This window comes from Cydia strobilella, chromosome 11, assembly GCF_947568885.1.
Source record: "Cydia strobilella chromosome 11, ilCydStro3.1, whole genome shotgun sequence".
Lineage (NCBI taxonomy): Eukaryota > Metazoa > Arthropoda > Insecta > Lepidoptera > Tortricidae > Cydia > Cydia strobilella.
Window position 1 is genome coordinate 1281912 of NC_086051.1, and position 21720 is coordinate 1303631.

At 38.1% G+C, this 21720-nt stretch overlaps 2 protein-coding genes across 2 annotated transcripts in view; both read right to left on the reverse strand.

The window, feature by feature from the left end:
- Positions 1–1491: 1491 nt before the first annotated feature.
- LOC134745377 (integrin-linked protein kinase) lies at positions 1492–13389 on the reverse strand. Its single transcript, XM_063679412.1, has 8 exons — positions 13102–13389; positions 11464–11629; positions 11004–11188; positions 9842–10011; positions 8682–8827; positions 6490–6720; positions 4819–5007; positions 1492–4509 (listed from the first exon to the last, which is right to left on the reverse strand). Exons 1-8 carry the CDS (start codon positions 13188–13190, stop codon positions 4321–4323), a joined length of 1365 nt encoding a protein of 454 aa, XP_063535482.1. The 5' UTR covers positions 13191–13389; the 3' UTR covers positions 1492–4320.
- Positions 13390–13961: 572 nt separating this feature from the next.
- LOC134745386 (F-box only protein 32) overlaps positions 13962–21720 on the reverse strand; it is a 46068-nt gene continuing 38309 nt past the window's right edge. The window contains exon 9 of the mRNA XM_063679423.1: positions 13962–20592. Within this exon, the coding sequence (XP_063535493.1) occupies positions 20497–20592 (96 nt within the window). The 3' untranslated portion in view covers positions 13962–20496. The remainder of the gene's footprint in view (positions 20593–21720) is intronic.

The following is a 21720-nucleotide window of genomic DNA, read 5'->3' on the forward strand; positions in this document are numbered from 1 at the left end:
TCCTTTGACAACAAGGGCCTGACACTCTTTGATAGAGAAAGATAGTCTGCGATAGATTGATAGATGCTAGATAGATTGCGATTCCTATAAGAGGAAAGAGAAAATAGTGCCATGCTTTGTCCTTATCACCGACCGGGTTTTTTTTTCATGGTCGGGTTATGGCAGCATAGGTAGGGAGGCGATAAATTTCTAAGAGTGAAAGAGAAAAAGGATTATGCTGCCATACATTAACCTGTCAATACATTTATTTTTTAAATAAATATTATAGGACATTCTTACACAGATTGACTAAGTCCCACGGTAAGCCCAAAGAAAACACCCATGACTCAGAAACAAATATCTGTGCTCATCAAACAAATAAATGCCCTTACCGGGATTCGAACCCAGAACCATCGGCTTCACAGGCAGGGTCACTACCCACTGGGCCAGACCGGTCGTCAGATATATGTCTTTCTCTTACCCCAGGGGCCCATTTCTCGAACGGTATTGGTCTAATATTATTAGTGTGTTGTCATGACAACCCATACGATTGGACAGTTAGTGGACTAATAATATTAGTCTAATATCGTTCGAGAAATGGGCTCCCGGTCGCTCGGGCACACATAATAATATAGGCGTGATATAGGCTCACCTTAGTAGAAATGGTAGTTTTTTTTGTTACAAATTGATATGGAAACACCGGTTAAACGTCAATTTGACACTGATACTGACAGTTCACCTAGACGTCAAAACAACGCCCTACTTTGAAATCTATATGAAAATAACAACAGTAGTAACTCGTTTTAAGAAAAATGTATATTAAACTATAAAATAATAATCATGGATCCCCTAACTTCCAACGCATTGCCCAATATAGTCGACGTGGAATGGAAACTCGAAGTAGTGACAAACGCACCGGGCGTAGGCTCAGACAACTTATTGTATACTGTGGTGTTAAAGACGGACTCTGGCGACGACATACGCTTTACTTGTGGAAGTCAGGAGCTGCAGGATTTGGTGTATAAGCTGAAAGACCTTGTACGGCATTGTGAGACAATGAAAACTGAACTGGCGTAAGACTTTGTGTAGTGTAAATAAATGTTTTTAACGTAATATTTGCTCTCGTTTTATTTCCTCTCCTAAATTCAACTTGAGAGACGCAGTATTGAGCTCAGTCATTCCTTTTTTTTTATTGTTGCTCGTCTTCTAGTGGTGTCATTTCAGCCGTTACCTAGTAGTGGTGACAAGTGTTTAGAGGCCACAACCCACAACACGAGCGCTCTTTCAACGCGCGTTAAAACAGCGCTTGAATCCGCCCGCACGCTTAAATCGATTTAACGGCCAACGCTGTCGAAAATCCAACAACGCTTGATAAAAAGCGCCATCGCCACCATGATTCCATTTGTGTCATTCAAACGCTTTTTTAACGCGCGTCGAAAAAGCGCTCGTGCGAATGAGGCCTTAAACTTATCAGAAAACTAGCAACGAACTGATAAATAAAACAATAATATGTGTAAAATTTTCATAAGTTATTCATATAATATATTTGTAACATAAATTAATATTAATTTCATTTCACATCAAAATAGCACTTATTTTATTATGATTTAGTACCACATCCATCACTGTTAGAAAACAATAGGAGCATTTTCACATTGTCCAATTCGATATTGAATGTCGGATAGAGCTAGACAGCAGTAAAAACTAAAAAAAACGGCCTAGTGCGAGTCGGACTCGCACGTGAAGGGTTCCATACCATTACGCAAAAAAATCACGTTAGTTGTATGGGAGCCCCACTTAAATATTTATATTATTCTGGTTTTAGTATTTGTTGTTATAGCGGCAACAGAAATACATCTGTGAAAATTTCAACTGTCTAGCTATCACGGTTCATGAGATACAGCCTGGTGACAAAGAGACAGCGGTCTTAGTAATAGCGTCCCGTTTTTACCCCTTGGGTACGGAACCCGAAAAAGTGCTTTTTATATAAAAAAATTATACATTATTTTTTTTTACAGTACAGTATTTTCTAGCTATTTGTGCCATTTTCAATCAAAAGGGTACTTATTGTCGGTTGTCAATAAGGCGCTATTTCCATACAGCTTCAGTTTGAAATCAACCTTATTGACAAGCGACAATGTGGTACCTTTTGGTTGAATGTGTCACATTTTTCTCCAAGGGTCATCCAACATACGATAATGGATCAGACAATGTGAAAACACTAATACCATTTAACTAGATTTACAATTCATAATTATAATTACATTTTAGTCATTGTAAGGCACAATTGTACAAGCACAACAGTTTACATACAGATGTGCAAATTGCAGAAAGTTTCCAAAAAGTTCGAAAGTTCTCGCAAATTTTAAATTTCACAAGAAACAAAGAAAACTTTTTAGGAAATGGAAATTTCGATTACTAAGGAATTAGTTCCTATACAAAAATATGGGAGGTTTCCGAAATTTTCTTAGCGAAAATTTCGCAATTTTGGAAACTTTCCAACGGCACATGAGTAAGTTACCTACACCTACAATAACTACTACTAACAGCAATTGGCAAATAATTTTGATACATTAATTTAAATTTATATTTTGTTTTTAAGAGATTCGTGTTAAACTTACAGTTATTTCAATTTCAATCTAGGTATAAATTGCAGTTGGTGGAATCCTTCAAAATTAATAAAATTTGTATGATGAGTCTCATAGCAATTTTAAAAGTATTCTGAACTTTTAAGTACAGGCATTTGTTATAATAGCACCTAGTTAAATGTTTTACAAAATTTTAGAAACACCTCTTAGCATTGAATACAGAAAATGGTGTCCTAACTTTCAAAATAAATCTTTACCTTCATATGTTAAAATTAGGTTTTTTTATTTTTGTATAAACTTACGGCATTTACGCCTAGTATTTAACTAAAAACTAAATACAAATTAAGAAAAAACTTGAAAAAAGAATACAAAAATACAACCTTAATACAAAAACAACAATTACAATACTGGCAGTTACAAATCAAGTGATGTGTCAAAAAAATAAAATTAGAAATCAATTTTAAATTTATTTTAAATATATAAATCATATTTAAAATAAATTTTCGTAGTTATATTGTATCTTACGTCATATATAAAACTGTATATTATCTGTATAAATTATATAAGATGGCACTTGGAAAAAATACCCATTTTTGTGTGTGTATAAAAAAACCACAACTACTTTATTACTTAGGTAAATGTACCTAGTACAGAACACTTTTCGTAATTTCTTACGCACACATTTCGCGGAATTCAAAGGAATTCACTTTGTAGTTTGTTATTGAGAGTCCCTAAATCACCAAAAAAGTGCAAAGAACTAAATTGCTTGTATAAGAAAAGGGAAACAAGAATTTCGGCAAATACAAACAAGAAAACATTATGCTATGCCACAAAAAGTGCATTGCTATATTTGCTATCAATATAGTATATGTTTCTGCATCTTATAAGTCTTGGATGCAACAGACAAATGACAGTCACACTTCCCCAAATAACCTAAATTAGGCATATTAGTACCCAGTAATACACACATAGTAGCTGTCTCAAAGGGCTAGCTTTAAGACAGCTGAAACCTATGCTGGCGCTATCTATAAAAACCTTTGACAGTTGCCAATCCCATTGGGCATACTCAAGAAAATTTAGAAGTAGTATCATGCTTATGAACATTAAAAATGGGGATACGGGATTGTGGTCTGGGGAAGATTGGACTCGAATCTGGTTTATAAAATAGTTTACTTATACATTTTCTCAAGAACAGGCAGTATCATGTAAAAACAGGGCCGCTTGCCGATGTCTTTGCTCATGCAGAATGCATAGAAATAGGGTTTCCGCATCTCAAAAAAATCTGTTGGATAAAACCAAACACCTTGACACTCTTTGATAGAGAAAGATAGTCTTATTGCGATTCCTATAAGAGGAAAGACAAAATAGTGCCATGCTTTGTCTTTATCACCGACCGGGCATTTTTTTCATGGTCGGGTTATGGCATCACAGCAAGGAGGCTATGACGAAATACCGAAATTTGACATGCAAACCGTACCATTGCGTAGTGTACATTTTATATGAATATTCTTTCCCTTATTACCCCCGGTCGCTCGGTGGCGCGTCTTAACTACTTGTTACTTGCGTGTATACTCTGTGTATGGATAAAACAGAAAAATAACAGTCGCACTTCCCCAAATAACCTAAATTAGGCATACTAGTACTCAGTAGTATTACCATGCTTATGGACAGTTAAAAAGTAGTGTAGGGGATTGTGTTTTGGGGAAGGGGACAGTTGAATCTGGGTTATAAAATTTTGTGGTTTGGGTTATTTTTACTTGTTCATTTTCTCGAGAATAGGCAAAATCATGTTGAAGGAGGGCCGCTTGCCGATATCCTCGTTCATGCAGATGCGTATGAGTTTGGCGATGTGGGGGGACACGCCGGGGGGGATGGCGACGCGGAGCCCCTCGAGGGCGATCTTCATGCCGCACTCCATCGGCGATAAGTCCGCGAAGGGAACCTGCAGAAGTTTTAATAAGAATATATCCAATTAGAGTATATGTTAGTTTTAATAGGAGTATGCATGGTATATCTGTAGGTAATTTTAGATATCAACCTCTCGTGTAGTCTTGAAAATGATCTTAAGAATAATGATTAATTTTTAGAGTAAAAGGGTAAAAACGGGACCCTATTACTAAGACTCCGCTGTCCGTCTGTCTGTCATCAGGCTGTATCTCATGAACCGTGATAGCTAGTCGGTTGAAGTGCGAGTCGGACTCGCGCACGAAGGGTTCCGTATCGCGGTTCGGTTCGGTAAATATGAGTATACCTCTCTGGTGGCCAGCTCCCAGAGCAGCACAGCGAAGCTCCACATGTCGCAGGCCTCGACGTTTCGGCGCGCGCGCGGGCGCTGCAGCGCCTCGGGTGCCTGCCACGCGGGCTGGTAGCAGCGCCCACGCTCTTGGAACGAGAACTTGGAGTCCGCCATGTTGATGCGCGCTGTCATATCCTCGTCGATCTGAGGGGAGTAAAATATGCCGTTTTCAACCAAAAGGTACCTATTGTCGGTTGTCAATAAGGTGCTATTTCCATAAAGCTTCAATTTGAAATCAACCTTATCGACAACCGGCAGTGTGGTACCTTAGTTGGAAACGTTACAAGTATAGGACAATCTTACACTGGTCGACGTAGTCCAGGGGTCAGCAAACTTTTGAGAAGAGCCAACCGCAGTAAAAATCGCCAGTTTACAGAAGCTTAATGAGCCGCAATAGGGTGTTTGACTGTATTTAAAATAAATTATTAGCGGTCATATCTGTCGTAATATACGCGTTTTATTAGAGAGTGAAACATTTACCAAGTACTATTATTTATTTTGTGCTAACAGGCTAAAGGTACGAAGTGGCACTGTACCTACAACAAGCCTGACCCGGGTATGTCCTTAAACTACGAACGTCCAAAAGAGAGGTATGGGCGCTGTGAATGACATCTCGCTTTGTGTGGTAGGGCACAGGACAGCGGATGTCATTCCAGATCTAGAGCAGAGCCCAACTGGGGAGGTACCTCCACCTTACAGAAAACCGCAGCCAAATAACACTAGACCATACTAATAGTGTTGTGTTCCTGCCGGTGAGTAAGGTTGCCAGAGCTCGAGGGAGAGGAGTGTTAGGGTCGGCAACGCGCATGTAACTCCTCTGGAGTTGCAAGCGTACATAGGCTACGGAGACTGCTTAACAGCAGGCGGGCCGTATGCTTGTTTGCCACCGACGTAGTATAAAAAAAAGCCTATCACAACAAAACTTTCTCTCAGACCAAAACATTCAAAGTCAAAAGTCAAAGTCAAAAATATTCTTTATTCAAATAGGCCTAGCAACGAGCATTTTTAAATTGTCAAGTTTTACAAATATTACATTAATTTAAATATCAGAGCAATTTATTGATGCAGTTATTATTATTCTTAAAAACATTGAATTATTATAGATATGTCAATCTTAATGATAAGAAGTTCATCAAAAGAATCGAAAAATACTAGTCTAGAAACTTTCTAGAATAAAAATCTAAACGTCAAAAAAATACGGATTACCTATGAGTCTGTTTTTTTATTCCGTAGACTAAAATGACGTTTAATGTGTATGAAATGACATTTCTTAGGAGCACATGAACTGTCATTTTAGTCTACGGAATAAAAAAACAGAATTATTTAGGTATTCATTGAATTATCAATTTTATCATTATATTGTCTTCGGTTACCGCGATAGTTACTCATGAAATAAAACTATGAAAACGGATTATATCGCGTATATTTTCATAGTTTTATTTCAATTTCATCATTATTAACATAATAATAAATAATTAATTATTTTCAATCACAATCCCACGGTGTTTCATCATTCATGTAGTCTCGTGTGCTATAGAGATAAGTTTACGTATTGCATATTTTTTAAATTTATTAACAGATAATTCAGTGATGATATTTGGAAGTTTATTATATTAATGAACTCACCATAACATGCCGACTGTTGAGCTGGTACAAGGGTAGCTGATGATCCTTGTCCTTCTGCAGCGAGTGCAGGTACGCCATGCCCCGCGCCACGTCGTGGGCAAGCCGGAGCGCGGCGCCCGCGTCCACCACCACCCGGCCCCCCCCCGCGCCGTGCAGCAGCGCGTACAGCGAGCCCCAAGACATGTACTGGCTGATCACCACCAGAGATGGGGGGGACGTGCAGCATCCCACCTGGGGGGATTGCGTAGTTATACCAGGGAGCAGTGTTGCACCATTAACCAGTACAAATTGAACCGTAAACCGTAACGGACGGTTACAGTTTACAGTTCAATTTTTAATTGTTAATTGCATTAACGTTTCGGCCAACACTGCCAGGGAGAAGATCACTACATAGTATTGAACAAAGTCACTTTCCGCTGTCTGTCCATCTGTCCCGCTGTGTCTGTATGCTTAGATCTTTAAAGCGACGAAACGGATTTTGATGCGGTTTTTAGGGTTCCGTACCCAAAGGGTAAAAACGGGACCCTATTACTAAGACTCCGTTGTCCGCTGTCCGTCTGTCTGTCACCAGGCTGTATCTCATATCCAGCTATCGTGATAGCTAGACAGTTGAAATTTTCACAAATGATGTATATCTATTGCCGCTATAACAACAAATACTAAAAAGTACGGAACCCTCGGTGCGCGAGTCCGACTCGCACTTGGCCGGTTTTTCAAGAGGAAAGTTTATTTGTAAAGGGTTTGTGTAAATTAGTTGAACTACCCATGCGAAGACGGAGCGGGTCGTATGATATAAATTAGAGATGGGCCGAATAGTTCGGCTCACTCTGCCGAATATTTACCGAATAAACAAATTCTTTTTCGCGGACTTCGCGGTCAGGCATGAGACGGTTCCGTTTCTTCTCATAAACATTCCCGGCCGGTCCAGAGGGGAAGGGTCAAAAACGTGCGGACCTGTATGAACTCGTTTTTAGCGTTTTAGGCAGTTTTAGCCCAACCGAATATTCGTATTCGGCAAAGTTCATATTCGGCCGAATATTCGTATTCGTCAAAGGCCATCTAATATAAATCAAATTACTGTTTATGTATCGAAGAGATCCTTCGTCTACCTTCGACGACTGCATCATCAGATCAACTTCACATGCATCTCAATCAAAATGTTAGAATATTGTTGCATTGCCATCGGAAATATACCAAATTTCAGCTCAATCAGACACCCACACCGGGAAATGGTTCAAATGTTCGTTACAAGATTTGAAACAAATACAATACTTAGCGGCCGCTTCTAAACTTCTAAAGCCCACTTGCACCATCCCCATAACCCGGGGTTAACCGGTTAAACCTGGAGTTACCATGATTACCAGTACAATTTACCCGCCCCTCCCAACTGAATGAACTAAATTGTGTTATCAATGCAAAATTTTTCGACAAATATAATATATCTTCATCACTCATCCTTCATAGTTTCCTTTTACGCCATAAACCCAGGGCCGAAGCCAGAGTTGAATTTAAGGTAGGACATTGCCCCATAATGCCCCCTCCTATACTTATATTATCAAAGTAAATGATATTTAATATTGTCTTCGGTTACCGCGATAGTTACTCATGAAATAAAACTATGAAAACCACCAGCCACCACCAGCTTGGGATCCTGTAGTCCATCTGATAAAGGAGCAAGCGAGACATAGACTGTGAGACCTTAGTGTTGGATGATGCTGGACATTCTGATGTTTTGAAAAGATGTATCCCGCCGAGTTTGTTGCCGGTCCCATATTGGGATACCCTCCTACAATTTAGGAGGGAATTAAATCTTCTCGGGTCCGTGGTGTAGGGTTGGAGCCGGCATAGTTTTTTTTTATCGCGTATATATATATATCTTTACTTGAAAAATAATTATAGTGTATAACTAGCCTTATGAACCGATTTTGCATGTACAACCAGCCTTAAAGTTTGTAGTCTATGATTGTTCATTATTTTAGTATGTGGGTATTTTTGCACTTTGTAATTTTTCCTCAGTCACCCGTTGACCACGAACGCTGTAAAGAGTTCGAAACGTCGGGATGTATTATAAATTCAATATACGCGATATAATCCGTTTTCATAGTTTTATTAGATGATATTTCTTAAGGTAGAACATTGTCCCATAATGCCTCCCCCCCCATTGGTAATCTAAGATTAAGTTCGTTACTTACCACGGGCAGTATGTTGGGGTGCGAAAATATCCTGAGTTTCGGGAACTCCTCGTTGAAATCGCGCTGAATGCGAGGCGTACATTCGCGGACTGCTAATATCTTTGCCACGATGTCGTTTTTCTGCCAGCGTCCGCGCCAGGTTTCACCTAACAAAAAAAAAGTATTAAAAAAAACCTCAAAGCAAAACAGAAAAGCGAACATTTAACTTACTTTGAATAAGGTGAACCGTTAGCTAACCTGGTTTAAAATAGGTTCATCCGTTTTAGAGCTACCGTGCCACAGAGAGAAACACATAGCGGTGAAACTTATAACACTTTGGGGATTAAAGTTTGGGAAATAGGGACTTGATGGCCGAGTGTGATATAGAAACCGAGCGACGCGAGGCCATTTAACGTACACGATGCCGGTAATGCACACGTGGTTTTGTTTCTTTCTTGTGGTTTTGTATGCTAATTTTATGGATTGTAGTGTAAGGAAAAAATGTTTTATAAAATTAAGAGCCCATTAACGTGCTCACTAGCGCCACTGCAAAATAATTGTGATTATTTAAATTTAACGATAGATATTTAAAAATGGGGCCACTACGTACTGTATTCTGTATTTAAGTACCTTTTGAATACATCAAACTAGTTTTTATGTTGCTGGATTAGTCGATCTATGAACTCAAAACAAAAACGGCCGTTTTAACTTTGAACGCATAGATTGACGAATCCAGCTACGTAGAGTCTGGCTAATGAAAGTTGAACCTGAAAAAACGCGGCAATTTAAAAAAATCTGTAGCAGGCGGCTCTTTGATTACAAGGATTGCATAATTTTTGTACTTTTTACGATTTCTAGAATATGAAAATTATAAAAAGTATAAAAGTTATGCAATCCTTGTAATTAAAGAGCCGCCTGATACAGATTTTTTAAGATTACTGCGTTTTTTCAGGGTCAACTTTCATTAGCCAGACTCTAAAAAATATATGTGTCGTTTTCAAGAAAAAGGTACCACATTGTCGCTTGCCACAAGGACTCTCTGACAGGTTTTTCATATAAAGATACAAGCAATTCTCGTCCTTATGGTACGCGACAATGTGGTACCTTTTGATTGAAAACGTCACATATAATGTTTGGCACAGTGGCGCTAGTGAGCACGTTGACGGGCTCTTAAGTTATACCTGAGGGTGTGACAGCCATGCGAGTGTGAAGCGACAGTTCGCTTATGTTGATGCCCTTGTGTCGCGACAGAGTTGCATCTCTTGACCTGGTCCGGGTTCCAAGCCAAGATTGGTCCTTGAATTGGATCTTCTTCATCTCCTGTCCTTGTTGGATAGCTAGCTCGTGCAGTCTGATGAGAATAAAGATGAAAGGTTTAATGTCAATGTTAAAAGTGGGAGTGGAGAAAGCTGATCTTTAGTAATAAGAGAAGATTACTGAATCTTTAGTAATAAGATAAGATGTATCCGGGTTTATTTGATAGGTTTTCAGGAGAGTTGAGAGTAATGGTCGCGGATGTTATTGTTTAATTGAATATCATCACATCATATATATTTCCATGCATGTTGTTCCTCTGCCTTCTCCTTGACAGCCTGATACGACACGACGTTGAGTTGTACGGAGAAGACACAAATGAAGAGGTTTTACGCATAGTGGGAGAGAAGAGGAGTTTGTTGACAACTATAGAAATTAAACAGAAGAGGAAAGATGCTTGGACACCTGCTACGACACGACAAATTTATCAAAAACATCATTGAAGGGAGAGTTGAGGCAAGGAGACGGAGGGGAAGACCAAGGAGAACGTACATAGATCATAAATTAGCGTAGGCCCAGCGTATAATTAACAATTATCAGTCATCATTTACTCTTATGTGTTGAGTATCAGGTGGGACAGTGGCCTTCTGAAGCACTGGTCCGCCATGCACGTGAGGCTCATTAATAAATTTAATTTAATTTAATTTAAGATGTGTAATTTAATTTAATTTAATTGGTTCATTTTATCCAATCAATTTAAAAAAATAATAATTTAATTATTTATTTTAATTCTATTTTAATTGTAATTTTATAATTTAAACAATTCTATAATTTTAATTCTAATTTAAAATTTTAATTCTAAATTTTTCAAAGTTGATTGTATTTTAATTTTAATATTTTTATATTTGATATGTAAATTGTGATATATGGATTCCGAATTGTCCGAAATAAATGTTTTTTTTTTTATGTGAAAAAAAAACCAGTAAACAGCTGTTGGCTGAACGTTGTGGTTGGTTGGGTGAACGTTCCGGGGGTTCTGATAAATTATTCAGACGTCAATTAGTTTTAAATTAGTGATAAGTTTGGTACCTTTGAACCAGTTGGCCTCTGGTTTTATCCAGTGGTGTATCTCCATCCCTATTAGCCAGAGACACCAAGGCCCCCGCCATCACCAGGTCCTCGGCGATAGGACCGTAGCCCCAGAAGCAAGCGTAGTGAAGCGGCGAGTTGCCGTGGGCGTTAGTGAAGTTGACGTCCACGCGATTTTGCAGAAGCTGTGGACATTTACTCATTTGAAACTAGTTTGAAAAACCAGGTAGCAGTTGGTATTGTGATATGTAGAAATAAAACCGGCCAAGTGCGAGTTGGACTCGCGCACCGAGGGTTCCGTACTTTTTAGTATTTGTTGTTATAGCGGCAACAGAAATACATCATCTGTGAAAATTTCAACTGTCTAGCTATCACGGTTCATGAGCTACAGCCTGGTGACAGACAGACAGACGGACAGCGGAGTCTTAGTACTTGTCTTCCACAGTCACTAAATACTTACCAATTGCACAATAGCCCGGTGCCCATGGGCAGAAGCCAGATGCAATGGCGTGTCATCACCCATGTTAGTGACATTGATCCGGGCGCCCCGCTTGATAAGCATCTCTACGATCTTCTGGTGTCCCTCTTTGCAAGCCCAGTGGAGCGGGCTGAAGTCGTGGTCATCACTGGAATATAATGAGTTGTGATAGGGTTAATCTAATTTTTCAAATAGCGAAGGGAGCTATGGCTCGGTTAGATAAGATCTGGAAAGATCGAAGGATATTGAAACAAACGAAGGTTAGACTTGTGGTGTTCCCAATATTTCTCTATGGTTGTGAGACATGGACTAATCAAGCAAACTTGATCAAGCGTATCAACGCCTTTGAGATGTGGTGTTGGCGCCGGCTTTTTTTTTTTTTAGCTGCCCAAGGTATCCCTTGGGCAGCTAGGCGTACTAATCAGTACATATTGGAAGAGCTACGCATAAAACGCCGGTTGTCAACAATATGCCAGGACCTAATACTCATATACTTCAGACACCTCTCACGTCGCTCCTCGGATAGCCTGGAGAGAGTTATAATGACAGGAAAAGTTGAAGGCACCAGACCTCAGGGCCCTTCTCCTACTTGTTGGTGTGCTCAAATCACTGCACTTATGCAATTAAAACTGCACAAGGCCATGCACTTGGCGAAGAATAGAAGCCTATGGAGGAACCTGATCTTCAACAGAAGGACATGATGTCACGATCCTCAGCATTGAGGGTCCTACTGAAGAAGAAGAATCTAATTTTTGTTAATTAATATATTGATTTCCAGATGTGGGTTCGAATCCCACGTTAGCCAGAGGTGATCACAGTTCATGTTTTCATTGTGATTGACATCTGTATATCTTCATTCTCAATGCTCAGAATCGTGACATCATGTCCTTCTGTTGAAGACCAGGTTCCTCCATAGGATTCTGTTCCTCGCCAAGCTAATGGCCTCGTGCAGTTTTAATTGCATCGGTGCCGTAATTACAATACAATTTATAGACAAATTCAACATAGTAACATTAGTAAATTGATTAAATGTTTTTTTTGATAGTGTTTTATATTATTCCCGATTTTATTTTCTTGTTTCCTAGCGTGTAACTAAATTTACAATTAGAATTTGTTTTGACATTTTTATGTGCATGTTTTTATAAGTAGTTTTGGTTAGTTTGCATGTATTTTTCCTATTCATATCTGTATTCCTAGCATGTAAGTGAATTGGTTTTAAACTGTAAACTTGCATTGTTTTCAATAAATAAATAAATCTATAAAACTTAATTTCAAGACTGTACTACAAGGAAAACAGTCACATTACTTATTACAACGTAATTAAAAAATATTCTACAGGAAAACCTAAATAAAAAGGTAAATAGTCTTAGCTTTATCCTAAAAGTGGATTAAGGTGCAGGTAGAATAAAAGGTAATACATGTATCGGTAGCGCTTACTACGCTTTCGGTGTACAAATAAACCAAAACAGTGAATCTATTTTGGCTTTACTCTAAAACATTACTAGGCCATGAGAGCCGTGACACAGAGTGGGCGTGTGCTTCCAATGCCATATGCGGAAAACCTGACCAGCCATATGGCTCCTAAACACCCTCAAAACCACAGCAAACTCCTAAACTTACCCCTGATTGAAATCATGCTCGATATCATCCAGCCAAACTCTCACTTGTAAGGCATTTCCTTCGCGACACCACTGAAATATATCCTCCATGATTTCTCAAATATATCTCACTCCAGCACAAATTTATATAGACTATATCAATAAGGCACTCTTTCACTTATATTTAAAAATGTTATACAAATAGTAAACTGTAAATAAAACAGGAAAAACGAAAATAGTAATATACTATGCAGGACTACTCATTCATTCATCTCTGTAGATTTGACAGTTTCGCAACCACTAAAAATAAAGTATAGCACGATATAATTTAGAAATGCTTAAAAGTGACATCATTACTGCATCTGTATTGCGGTCTCTGTTTTACTTACGGATTTTAATGTATGTGTTGTCCTTGTCGCTGGTAATTGCATGATTCAATAGGTATTTTTAATTTGGCAGCATAGCTTCGGGTTGCTACAGTAGAAATATATTCGTCGTCTGATTCTTGGCATTTTAATGTGGCTTGCACACAGCGCATGTTACCGTGCTTCAGGCACTGCGTGAAAATAAATGTACATTTTGTTTAAACAACTTTTAGCGAAACATCGAGTCGTGTTGCCTCTCTGTCGCACTAGTAAATTCGATCTCGATCTACCGGACATAGTTGTAGAAGTTAGACCAAGCTAAGTTTGCAGCGATATTGATAGCCCAAACGATGCAAGTCTTAAGTCATCGTCATAATTTCATAGAAGTTTGATGTTTAAAATAACACTTGCGCCATCTGGGCTATCAAAATCGCCGCCAACTTAGCTTGCTGGTCACACTAGTCATAGTTTACTAATATTTCAATTAAATTTTTAGAGTTAAAATAACATGACAGTATTGTATTCAAAATAACTTTATTTCAAAATACCGTTATAAAGTACAGTAAAGTTAGAACACAATGAAAACAATTCCCTTGCACAAACAAAACGCATCACAGAACGACAGCTAGTGACTGTGAGTAGAAGCTGCATTCGATAATATCTACACTACACTTATTTATAGAAAAAGATTCATTGATTGTAAAGTAAGGACGCTAAACCACAGAGTAAATAATAGTACAACATTAATAAAACGCGTCTATTACGACAGATATGACCGCTAGGTGGCGCAAGCGCGAACAGGGTCCGTTCCGTAGCGGTGCGCGGCAATTACTATGGCTAGACACCCAAATTGCTGTGGGCCGCATGTACTTTTAGCGACGTGACGAAATCGCGGAGTGAGCCACGTCAGCCACGCCTGGCTAAAAACGAGAAATTTCGATTTTCTTGTTTCGCGGTAGGCCCTCAGATTGTGATGGTTTGTGGTAGTGGCGCCCCCTACGCAGAGTTTCGCGTAATATTCCCTATTAAATTGTCAAACGTTTGACAGCTAAAGTTACCGCGTAATGTACGGAACCATCTCTAAATTACCTATAGCTATCAAATTTCAAGCATGAATTGTGCCATTTTCAACCAAGGGTACTTATTGTCGCTTGTCAGTAAGGCGCTATTTCCATATAGCTTCAATTTGAAATCAAATTTATCAACAAGCGACAATGTGGTACCTTTTGGTTGAAAACGTCACAATTTTTCATAGACTTTACACATCTAGTACAATCAATGAATACTTTGTTGTTAGTACTGGGACTAATGTCATCACACCGATTCCTATTCGCTCGTTGCTCCGGTGTGTAAACGAGACAACGCTATACATGTATGGCGGTGTCTCGCTCACACACAGGAGCGACGTTCTTCCAATGTGAAGACGGCCTTAAAATTAATAATTTTATCCTTACATATCACAATATCAACAGCTACTCTACGCGGTACGATAAGTGTACCTCAGACTTAAGTTTTAAATGAGTTCTGATATCTCGACGGACAGACAGATCAACAAACAGTTAGGCCTAAACAAATTTAATACATTAACAAAAACCGAAGTTTAGGCGGCAAAATTTAGTAACCGGGTAGGGGAGTTCCTATATCGATAAACTCGAATATCGATGCTTCTCTCATACAGGGCGAAATTGTTATCTCTGACTCTGTTATTCCTGACATTTTCGTATTTCGGCCGCATTCCTGATAAACGGCAAAAATTCCTGACATGTCGGAAAAATTCCTGACGTCTGGTAACCCTATTCGCGGTAGGCCCTCAGAATTGGGAAAACTTACAATTTGCTTATTTAACAATGCATTTCCTACGATTATGTAACAAAATATTGATTTTTCTAAATTAGATGCGTTAGTTCAGCGATCTAACTAATTGTGATATATTATGTTACCAGCAGATTTGATATATCGCACAGACAGATTTATTTCAAAAATATTCAATTTGAAATCAACCTTATTGACAAGCGACAATGTGGTACCTTTTGGTTGAAAATGTCACATTTATAGTTTGGTCAACCAATCGTGACAGTAGAGTATGGACGCTAAGCACGAAAAGTTTTGTAAATAGGCAGTATTACTGCAATGTTCTGCCGCCAGAGTGCAGCACTAGTGCACATACTAAACCATAGAGTAACTTTTATTGTATACACATCTCTTTCATAGCTTTTGAACAGTCACTAGAGTGAAAGAGATGAGAATATAACGTCAATTTGCTGTTGAGACATTTTATGGTATCACAAAACAGAATGCATCTTAAGTAACATATCCTACGTTTTAATACTTTTATATTCCATACATAAGACAGATATACTGTATAATTACTCTATTTAACAAACAAAAGGAACCCAATATTACGCATATTAACTAAATTAGCCAAGCTGCTTCGCTTATAAATAAACATAATATAAATATAACAAAACACAAACTTCCGATAGGTATAAGTAACAAAAAAATTTGGTGATATCACATTAAGTTCTTAAAGCATTACATTAAAACAAGCTTTAGTGTATGCGAAAATAAAAAAAAATGGTGAATAACTTAATAATCAAATTATATTCACTCAATAAAGCGTAGTGTTGCGGTCTACATTTAGATTAATAGTCGATAAAATAAAACATCGATATCGATAGGTATTAGTTATTTGACATTAAACATGTCCTTACGAAAAGTGTAATTTTGGACAGATTTTCTGTTTTGTAACATGTTTATCCATTATCACTGCGCTGGTTAATATGGTGGAAAGAAATTGTAATGATAGTTCTTTCAAACAAAGTGTGTTCGTAAAAAAATAAACGTAGAGACACTATTGGACGAATTTGAAGGACAAAATCATTACTTGACTGCTATCTAAAAGATGGTTACTTAGATTATTACATTAAATATACTGGCAGCGCAATGGTTTTCATTCGAATTCACTGGATTTCAATTTAGTAACGACCACATAAGTTAACAATTAATTTCTTTTGATGTCTAAATGAGGCCTTTATTTACCTAACAATTTATATTCTGTATAGACATATACCTTTTTTGACAGCATAATTTATAATACATTAATTTATTTGCCTTGTTTGTGACAATAATGAATAAACGGGTTTCTTCTCAGACAGATTGTTACAACAGATTTTTTTGGATTTTCAATAGATATATGTAGCTTAAAAACTGTCACAAGATCTGTAGAATCACATTATAATACAGTATAGACAATAACAAGCTCAATACATTTCAAATTTGCAACATTACAGTAAAGAATTTAAATTTAGTAACTAATTTTATCGATAACTACACTACTGAAATGTCCCATCCTTAGACCATAAATTTAGTACATTAATTTAAAACTTAACGATAAATTTTAAAATGGAACACATTTTGAATACCTGATTTTTCGCTTGGATACATTTTTAGCCGGATTTATCTACGATTAAACCTTTGAATGTCACGCCTATCATGTGCGGCGCGCTATCTTGAACCTTGTTAGAACGCACGAAGGTTGATATTGTGTTGCAACCGCGCGCTAGTTCACGTCATTGCCGGTTAAGCGCCTATCATGTTTACCAGTACAATCTGACTAGGTAAACGCTTAACCCCGGGTTAGTGGGATGATGCAAATGGCCCTAAAGGGTTGAAGAAGTTAGCAGCAAAAATAACTAAACGTGCCGTCGGTGCGATGTGTTCAAAATGTGGTGTGATGTGTCCCTTTGTTTGACATAATTATTCAAAGTCATAATGTAATGATTGCCATATTATCATTAGTCATAATTCTAACTTAACTTTTCAGGATTTTCCTAAGGTTATCCTAGATAGGTAAGCTTTGTTTTATGGCAATCTTAAAAATTTACGCGTTTCTGAGAAAAACCAAATTATGACTAACGAAAATGTGGACAAACAATAGGTACATTATGACTTAAAACTATATGGGAAACAATAGACCCGTTCAAAATATGCACTCTCATTCTCTTAACAAAAGCAATTTTTATATCATTTTGGATACCTCATCCGCTTAGCTTCTTCTGAACGTACACTTAAATTTTAGTGATATAAAACGTGTGTTTAGGCCTTAAATAAGCCCGAGATCGTTTGTCAGTCGCTTTTCGATATTTGAAATCGTTATTATAATGAGTTCATGTACTAGATTATGACCATGCAGTGTTATTATATCCTATACAGGGTGGCTAAAAAATATGTGCATCCCCGTTGCCAGGGAGGTTTTGGGATTATACTGAGCAACTTTTGCTATGGGACCAACCCCGAAATCGCGAAAAAAAATTTGACTGTTTCATACATTTTGGCTGGTCCATTTTCTATGGGAGGGTAAATTTCGGAATGCACTTATTTTTTAGCCACCGTGTATACTAAAATGAATGAACTGTCGCCCGCGGTATTTCCGGACAGATACGACCTTAAAACCTTTAAGAACGTTCTCCTATCTCAAAGGCCGGCAATGCACACACAACCATTCTGGTGTTGCGGGCGACGGTAATTGCTTACTATCAAGCGATTCGTCCACTCGTTTGCCTTCTATATAATATTATAAAAATATCTGCCTTATAAAAAACAAGGTTTAAATCGTATTTAACAGGCAATTAATAATATATCATGGAGACTATATAAAGGAGCCAAATCTCTATGTATGAAAAGTGTCCATAAAAACAGTAATTAGGCGGCGCCACCATACACCGAAATACTACCAAAAACAACCTACGTAATTTAGTCGGGTTATTTGTTGCCTTATATGGTTCATGTTATACTCATGTCCCAGAGCCTAACTAGCGCCACCAAAGAGATTTAGAACTATTATTTAAAGCTGAAAGCGGTCACTTTTGCAACAATTCTGCCATAATAGATTGGCATCCTTTCTATATCATCCATATAATATATGTTGCAAATGTCATAAAGAATTCTCGTTTGACATTGTACATTTCATTGTATCTGCTTATTACTCTTATTAATAGTACATGATTACTTCACATAATGTACATAGTCTTAAATATGGTTGATGATCCAAATCTTAATTATGTATTAAGATCAGCACAATTGTGTATATATTTCACATATTTTAGGATGGAAAAATATATATTATTAAGGTTTGCGTCCCTATTGAGAGAACATTGATTTCGACATATTAATTCGTCCTAGTCCAGTTTTTTGTAAAAATAATTATTACACAATTATTGAAATTGTAATTTTTTTTAAACTGGACTTCAGTACGAGTCACAAGTAAATTAGCTGCAGTACATGAATTGTAAAGCTTTTTAAGTAGCTATAGTGCGCGGGCGCAACACGGGCGTTTACATGGCGGTTGTATCTGCGATGAGAACAAGCAATGTCACAAAAGTAGATAGAAAACCAACCCACACAAACAACGAATATATTATATGCAGGAGACCAACTCGGGTATTTAGTAACAGGCAAAGTACCCAAGCGTTCAGTCATACAGGTAGAGTAGTAGACCGCGGGCCAGGAACAGATTTCCATGACCAATCGCCTCCCGGGCGAGAACTCGTATAGTGGTTAACGGCTATGTATGTTGAACCCTCGTGAACGTCAGCTGCCGCTCCGTTGGTGGGTTGAGGAATGGCAGCAAATATAGTATATAAAAAAATTTAGTCATCGCCTCCCGCTTGATACTTTGTCAGATGATAGTTTAGATGCTATTGTTAATAAAACAAATCGTCAGCCGGTTGTATCGCGGAAGCAAGACCGTGTTACGCGTTTCGGTGGCTGCCATTCTTCAACCCACCAACGGAGCGGCAGCTGACGTTCACGAGGGTTCATCATACATAGCCGTTAATCGCTATAAGAGTTTTCGCCCGGGAGGCGATGACTGACGAAATTTGCGGCTGGCTCGCGTTTTATAGGTACAGTAGACCGATATTTAGACGAGTAAAGTAGTTATAATTAATAAGAATACTTGGTGTCACATTTTTTACAAGTACAGCTACAGACTCATAAGTCTTCTGATGACGTAATTGTAATAATTTTGTCACAAGTAGGGTCAAGGCGGAAACAGTGGCTCAGTCGCCCAAATATCGCCTCTCTCGTGTTGAAATTAGGTCGAGTGAGCCACTGTACCCGGTCTTTTTCAACCGAGCCGCTGTTTCCTCCTTGACCCTACATACAGTAGACTTACTCGGATGATCTATGTTTAGTACAATAGCTATAGTAGATAACTTGGACGCTCGGTGCCACAAGATATTTACAGTAGACCGTCTATTGGACGCTCACGCAGCGTACTACGTAAGCGAATAACACGCGAACGCGATGCTAAGCGATGCGGGGTGAATCAATCCTTTGATACCTATAGAAGTGTCCCACGTGGGCGATCTCGTTGCGAACGCGAACGCCGTGGGCTTCGCGTTCGCGAGTTGTTCGCTTACTTAAGGCGGTTCCCTGAGCCAGAAGGTGAAAAATCTCCTTATATGATCATGTTTTTCTAAGAGGCGTTGATATTCGTAGACGTGGAAAAAATATATGTATTTCTTGACTATATTATCTTTAACAACATAGCTTCCGATACACGAATTATGACACTTCGCTCGATATAATTAATCCCCAAAGTAACCTCTAACTCGGACTTTTAATCCTACTTTACCCAGTTATTTATTATGTGATACTATAAACAAAAAAAGAAGAAAAAACAATCTTAACATAAATAGTAATTTCATAGCTTTAGAATTTCGATATTGTAAGGTAACGTTTTTTAAATAAATAAAAACCGACAAAATTCGCTCAAAATTGACACTTGGCGCGTATGTTCTTTCCCGTTCTTTCTTGCGAAATGTGACAAAGACAGCGGCAAACCGATGGAACGGCCTTAAGACGCTGCGTCAGTGCTACAAGTACAATAACTACATTAGATCAGCTCAAGACGCTGTACCCGAGTACAGATACTGGGACGATACTGACACAAGTAAAGTAGACAGTACATTACCGTCACGGCGGAACGTGCGGTGCCACAGTTTAAATATAAGCAGTAGTGGATGTGTTCACATTTCACAGTTGACAGTTCACAGCGAGAAGAACTTGAGGAAGGCGGCCGGCGGCACGGGGTGCGGCGGCAGCGGGCCGCCGGCCGAGCGCAGCCGCTCGCGGTACTCCGGGCACTGGAACAACAAAGATTTAATTGAAGACATGCAGGCAAACCAAAGAAATTCTACCGGAACTGAACCACAAGCTTACCAAAATATTACTAAAAACACCAAGAAGCCAACTACGTAAAATAGTAGGATTAATAACAGGACATAACACACTAAACAAACACCTACATAATATGGGTAAAACTGATAGCCCCATGTGCAGAGCGTGCATGGAAGAAGAAGAAACAACGAAACATATTCTCCTAGACTGTAAACAGGTAGAAGTGTATAGGAGCAAATACCTAGGTAATCCATGCACACTAAAAGAGGCAACTAGCAACCTGAAGACTTTGCTAGGCTTCGTGGAGGAGCTGGGGTGGTTAGAGTAGCGCTACCTCGTTTCACGCAAAATAGGCACATTTGGATGTCGATTTGCGGAAAATGCCCAGCATAACTAACTAACTAACAAAGATATAGTTGGTCAAACCAATTTGTCAGTCAGTAACAACCAGGAAAATTATACTCATTCATAGAAAGATATATAATTAAAAGAGAAAAAAACTTATTTCAGCATTATTGAAAATTCATCCCCCAAGGTGGTAAAAATGGAGTTGAAAGTTTGTATGGAGATCAAATATTTTTTTGAGTGCGGGACTTGAATCTTTGTATAAAGGCATATTATTAGAATACAAGAAAAGTAATTTTAACGTTCTTAAAAATTCAACCCCTAAAAGGGTTAAAAAGCGGATGTAAGTTTATATGTGGTACAAATTTTCTTTTAAGCTAGGAACTTGAAACTTAGTAAAAAAGGCATTATATTAAAATAGACGAAAACTGATTATTTACACCGTTTTTGAAAAGTTTGTATTAATAGTTTCGGGAGCGAATATTTTTTTAAATAGTGGACTTGTAAATCTTCTAAGAGGGTCGAGAGGGATTTTATCGGGAACAATTTTTTTCAGTTAGGGTCTTGAAACTTCGTAGTTTGTGAAAGACAAATTTCATGCGTTGTATAATTATTAACAAATGATTAACCGTCCCTACTATTATCTTTTGCTGCATAATGTTCTACATTATGCAAATGTAGAATATATAACCACTAACATACAAATCCACGCGTACGAAGTCGCGGGCAACAGCTAGTATATAATAAGT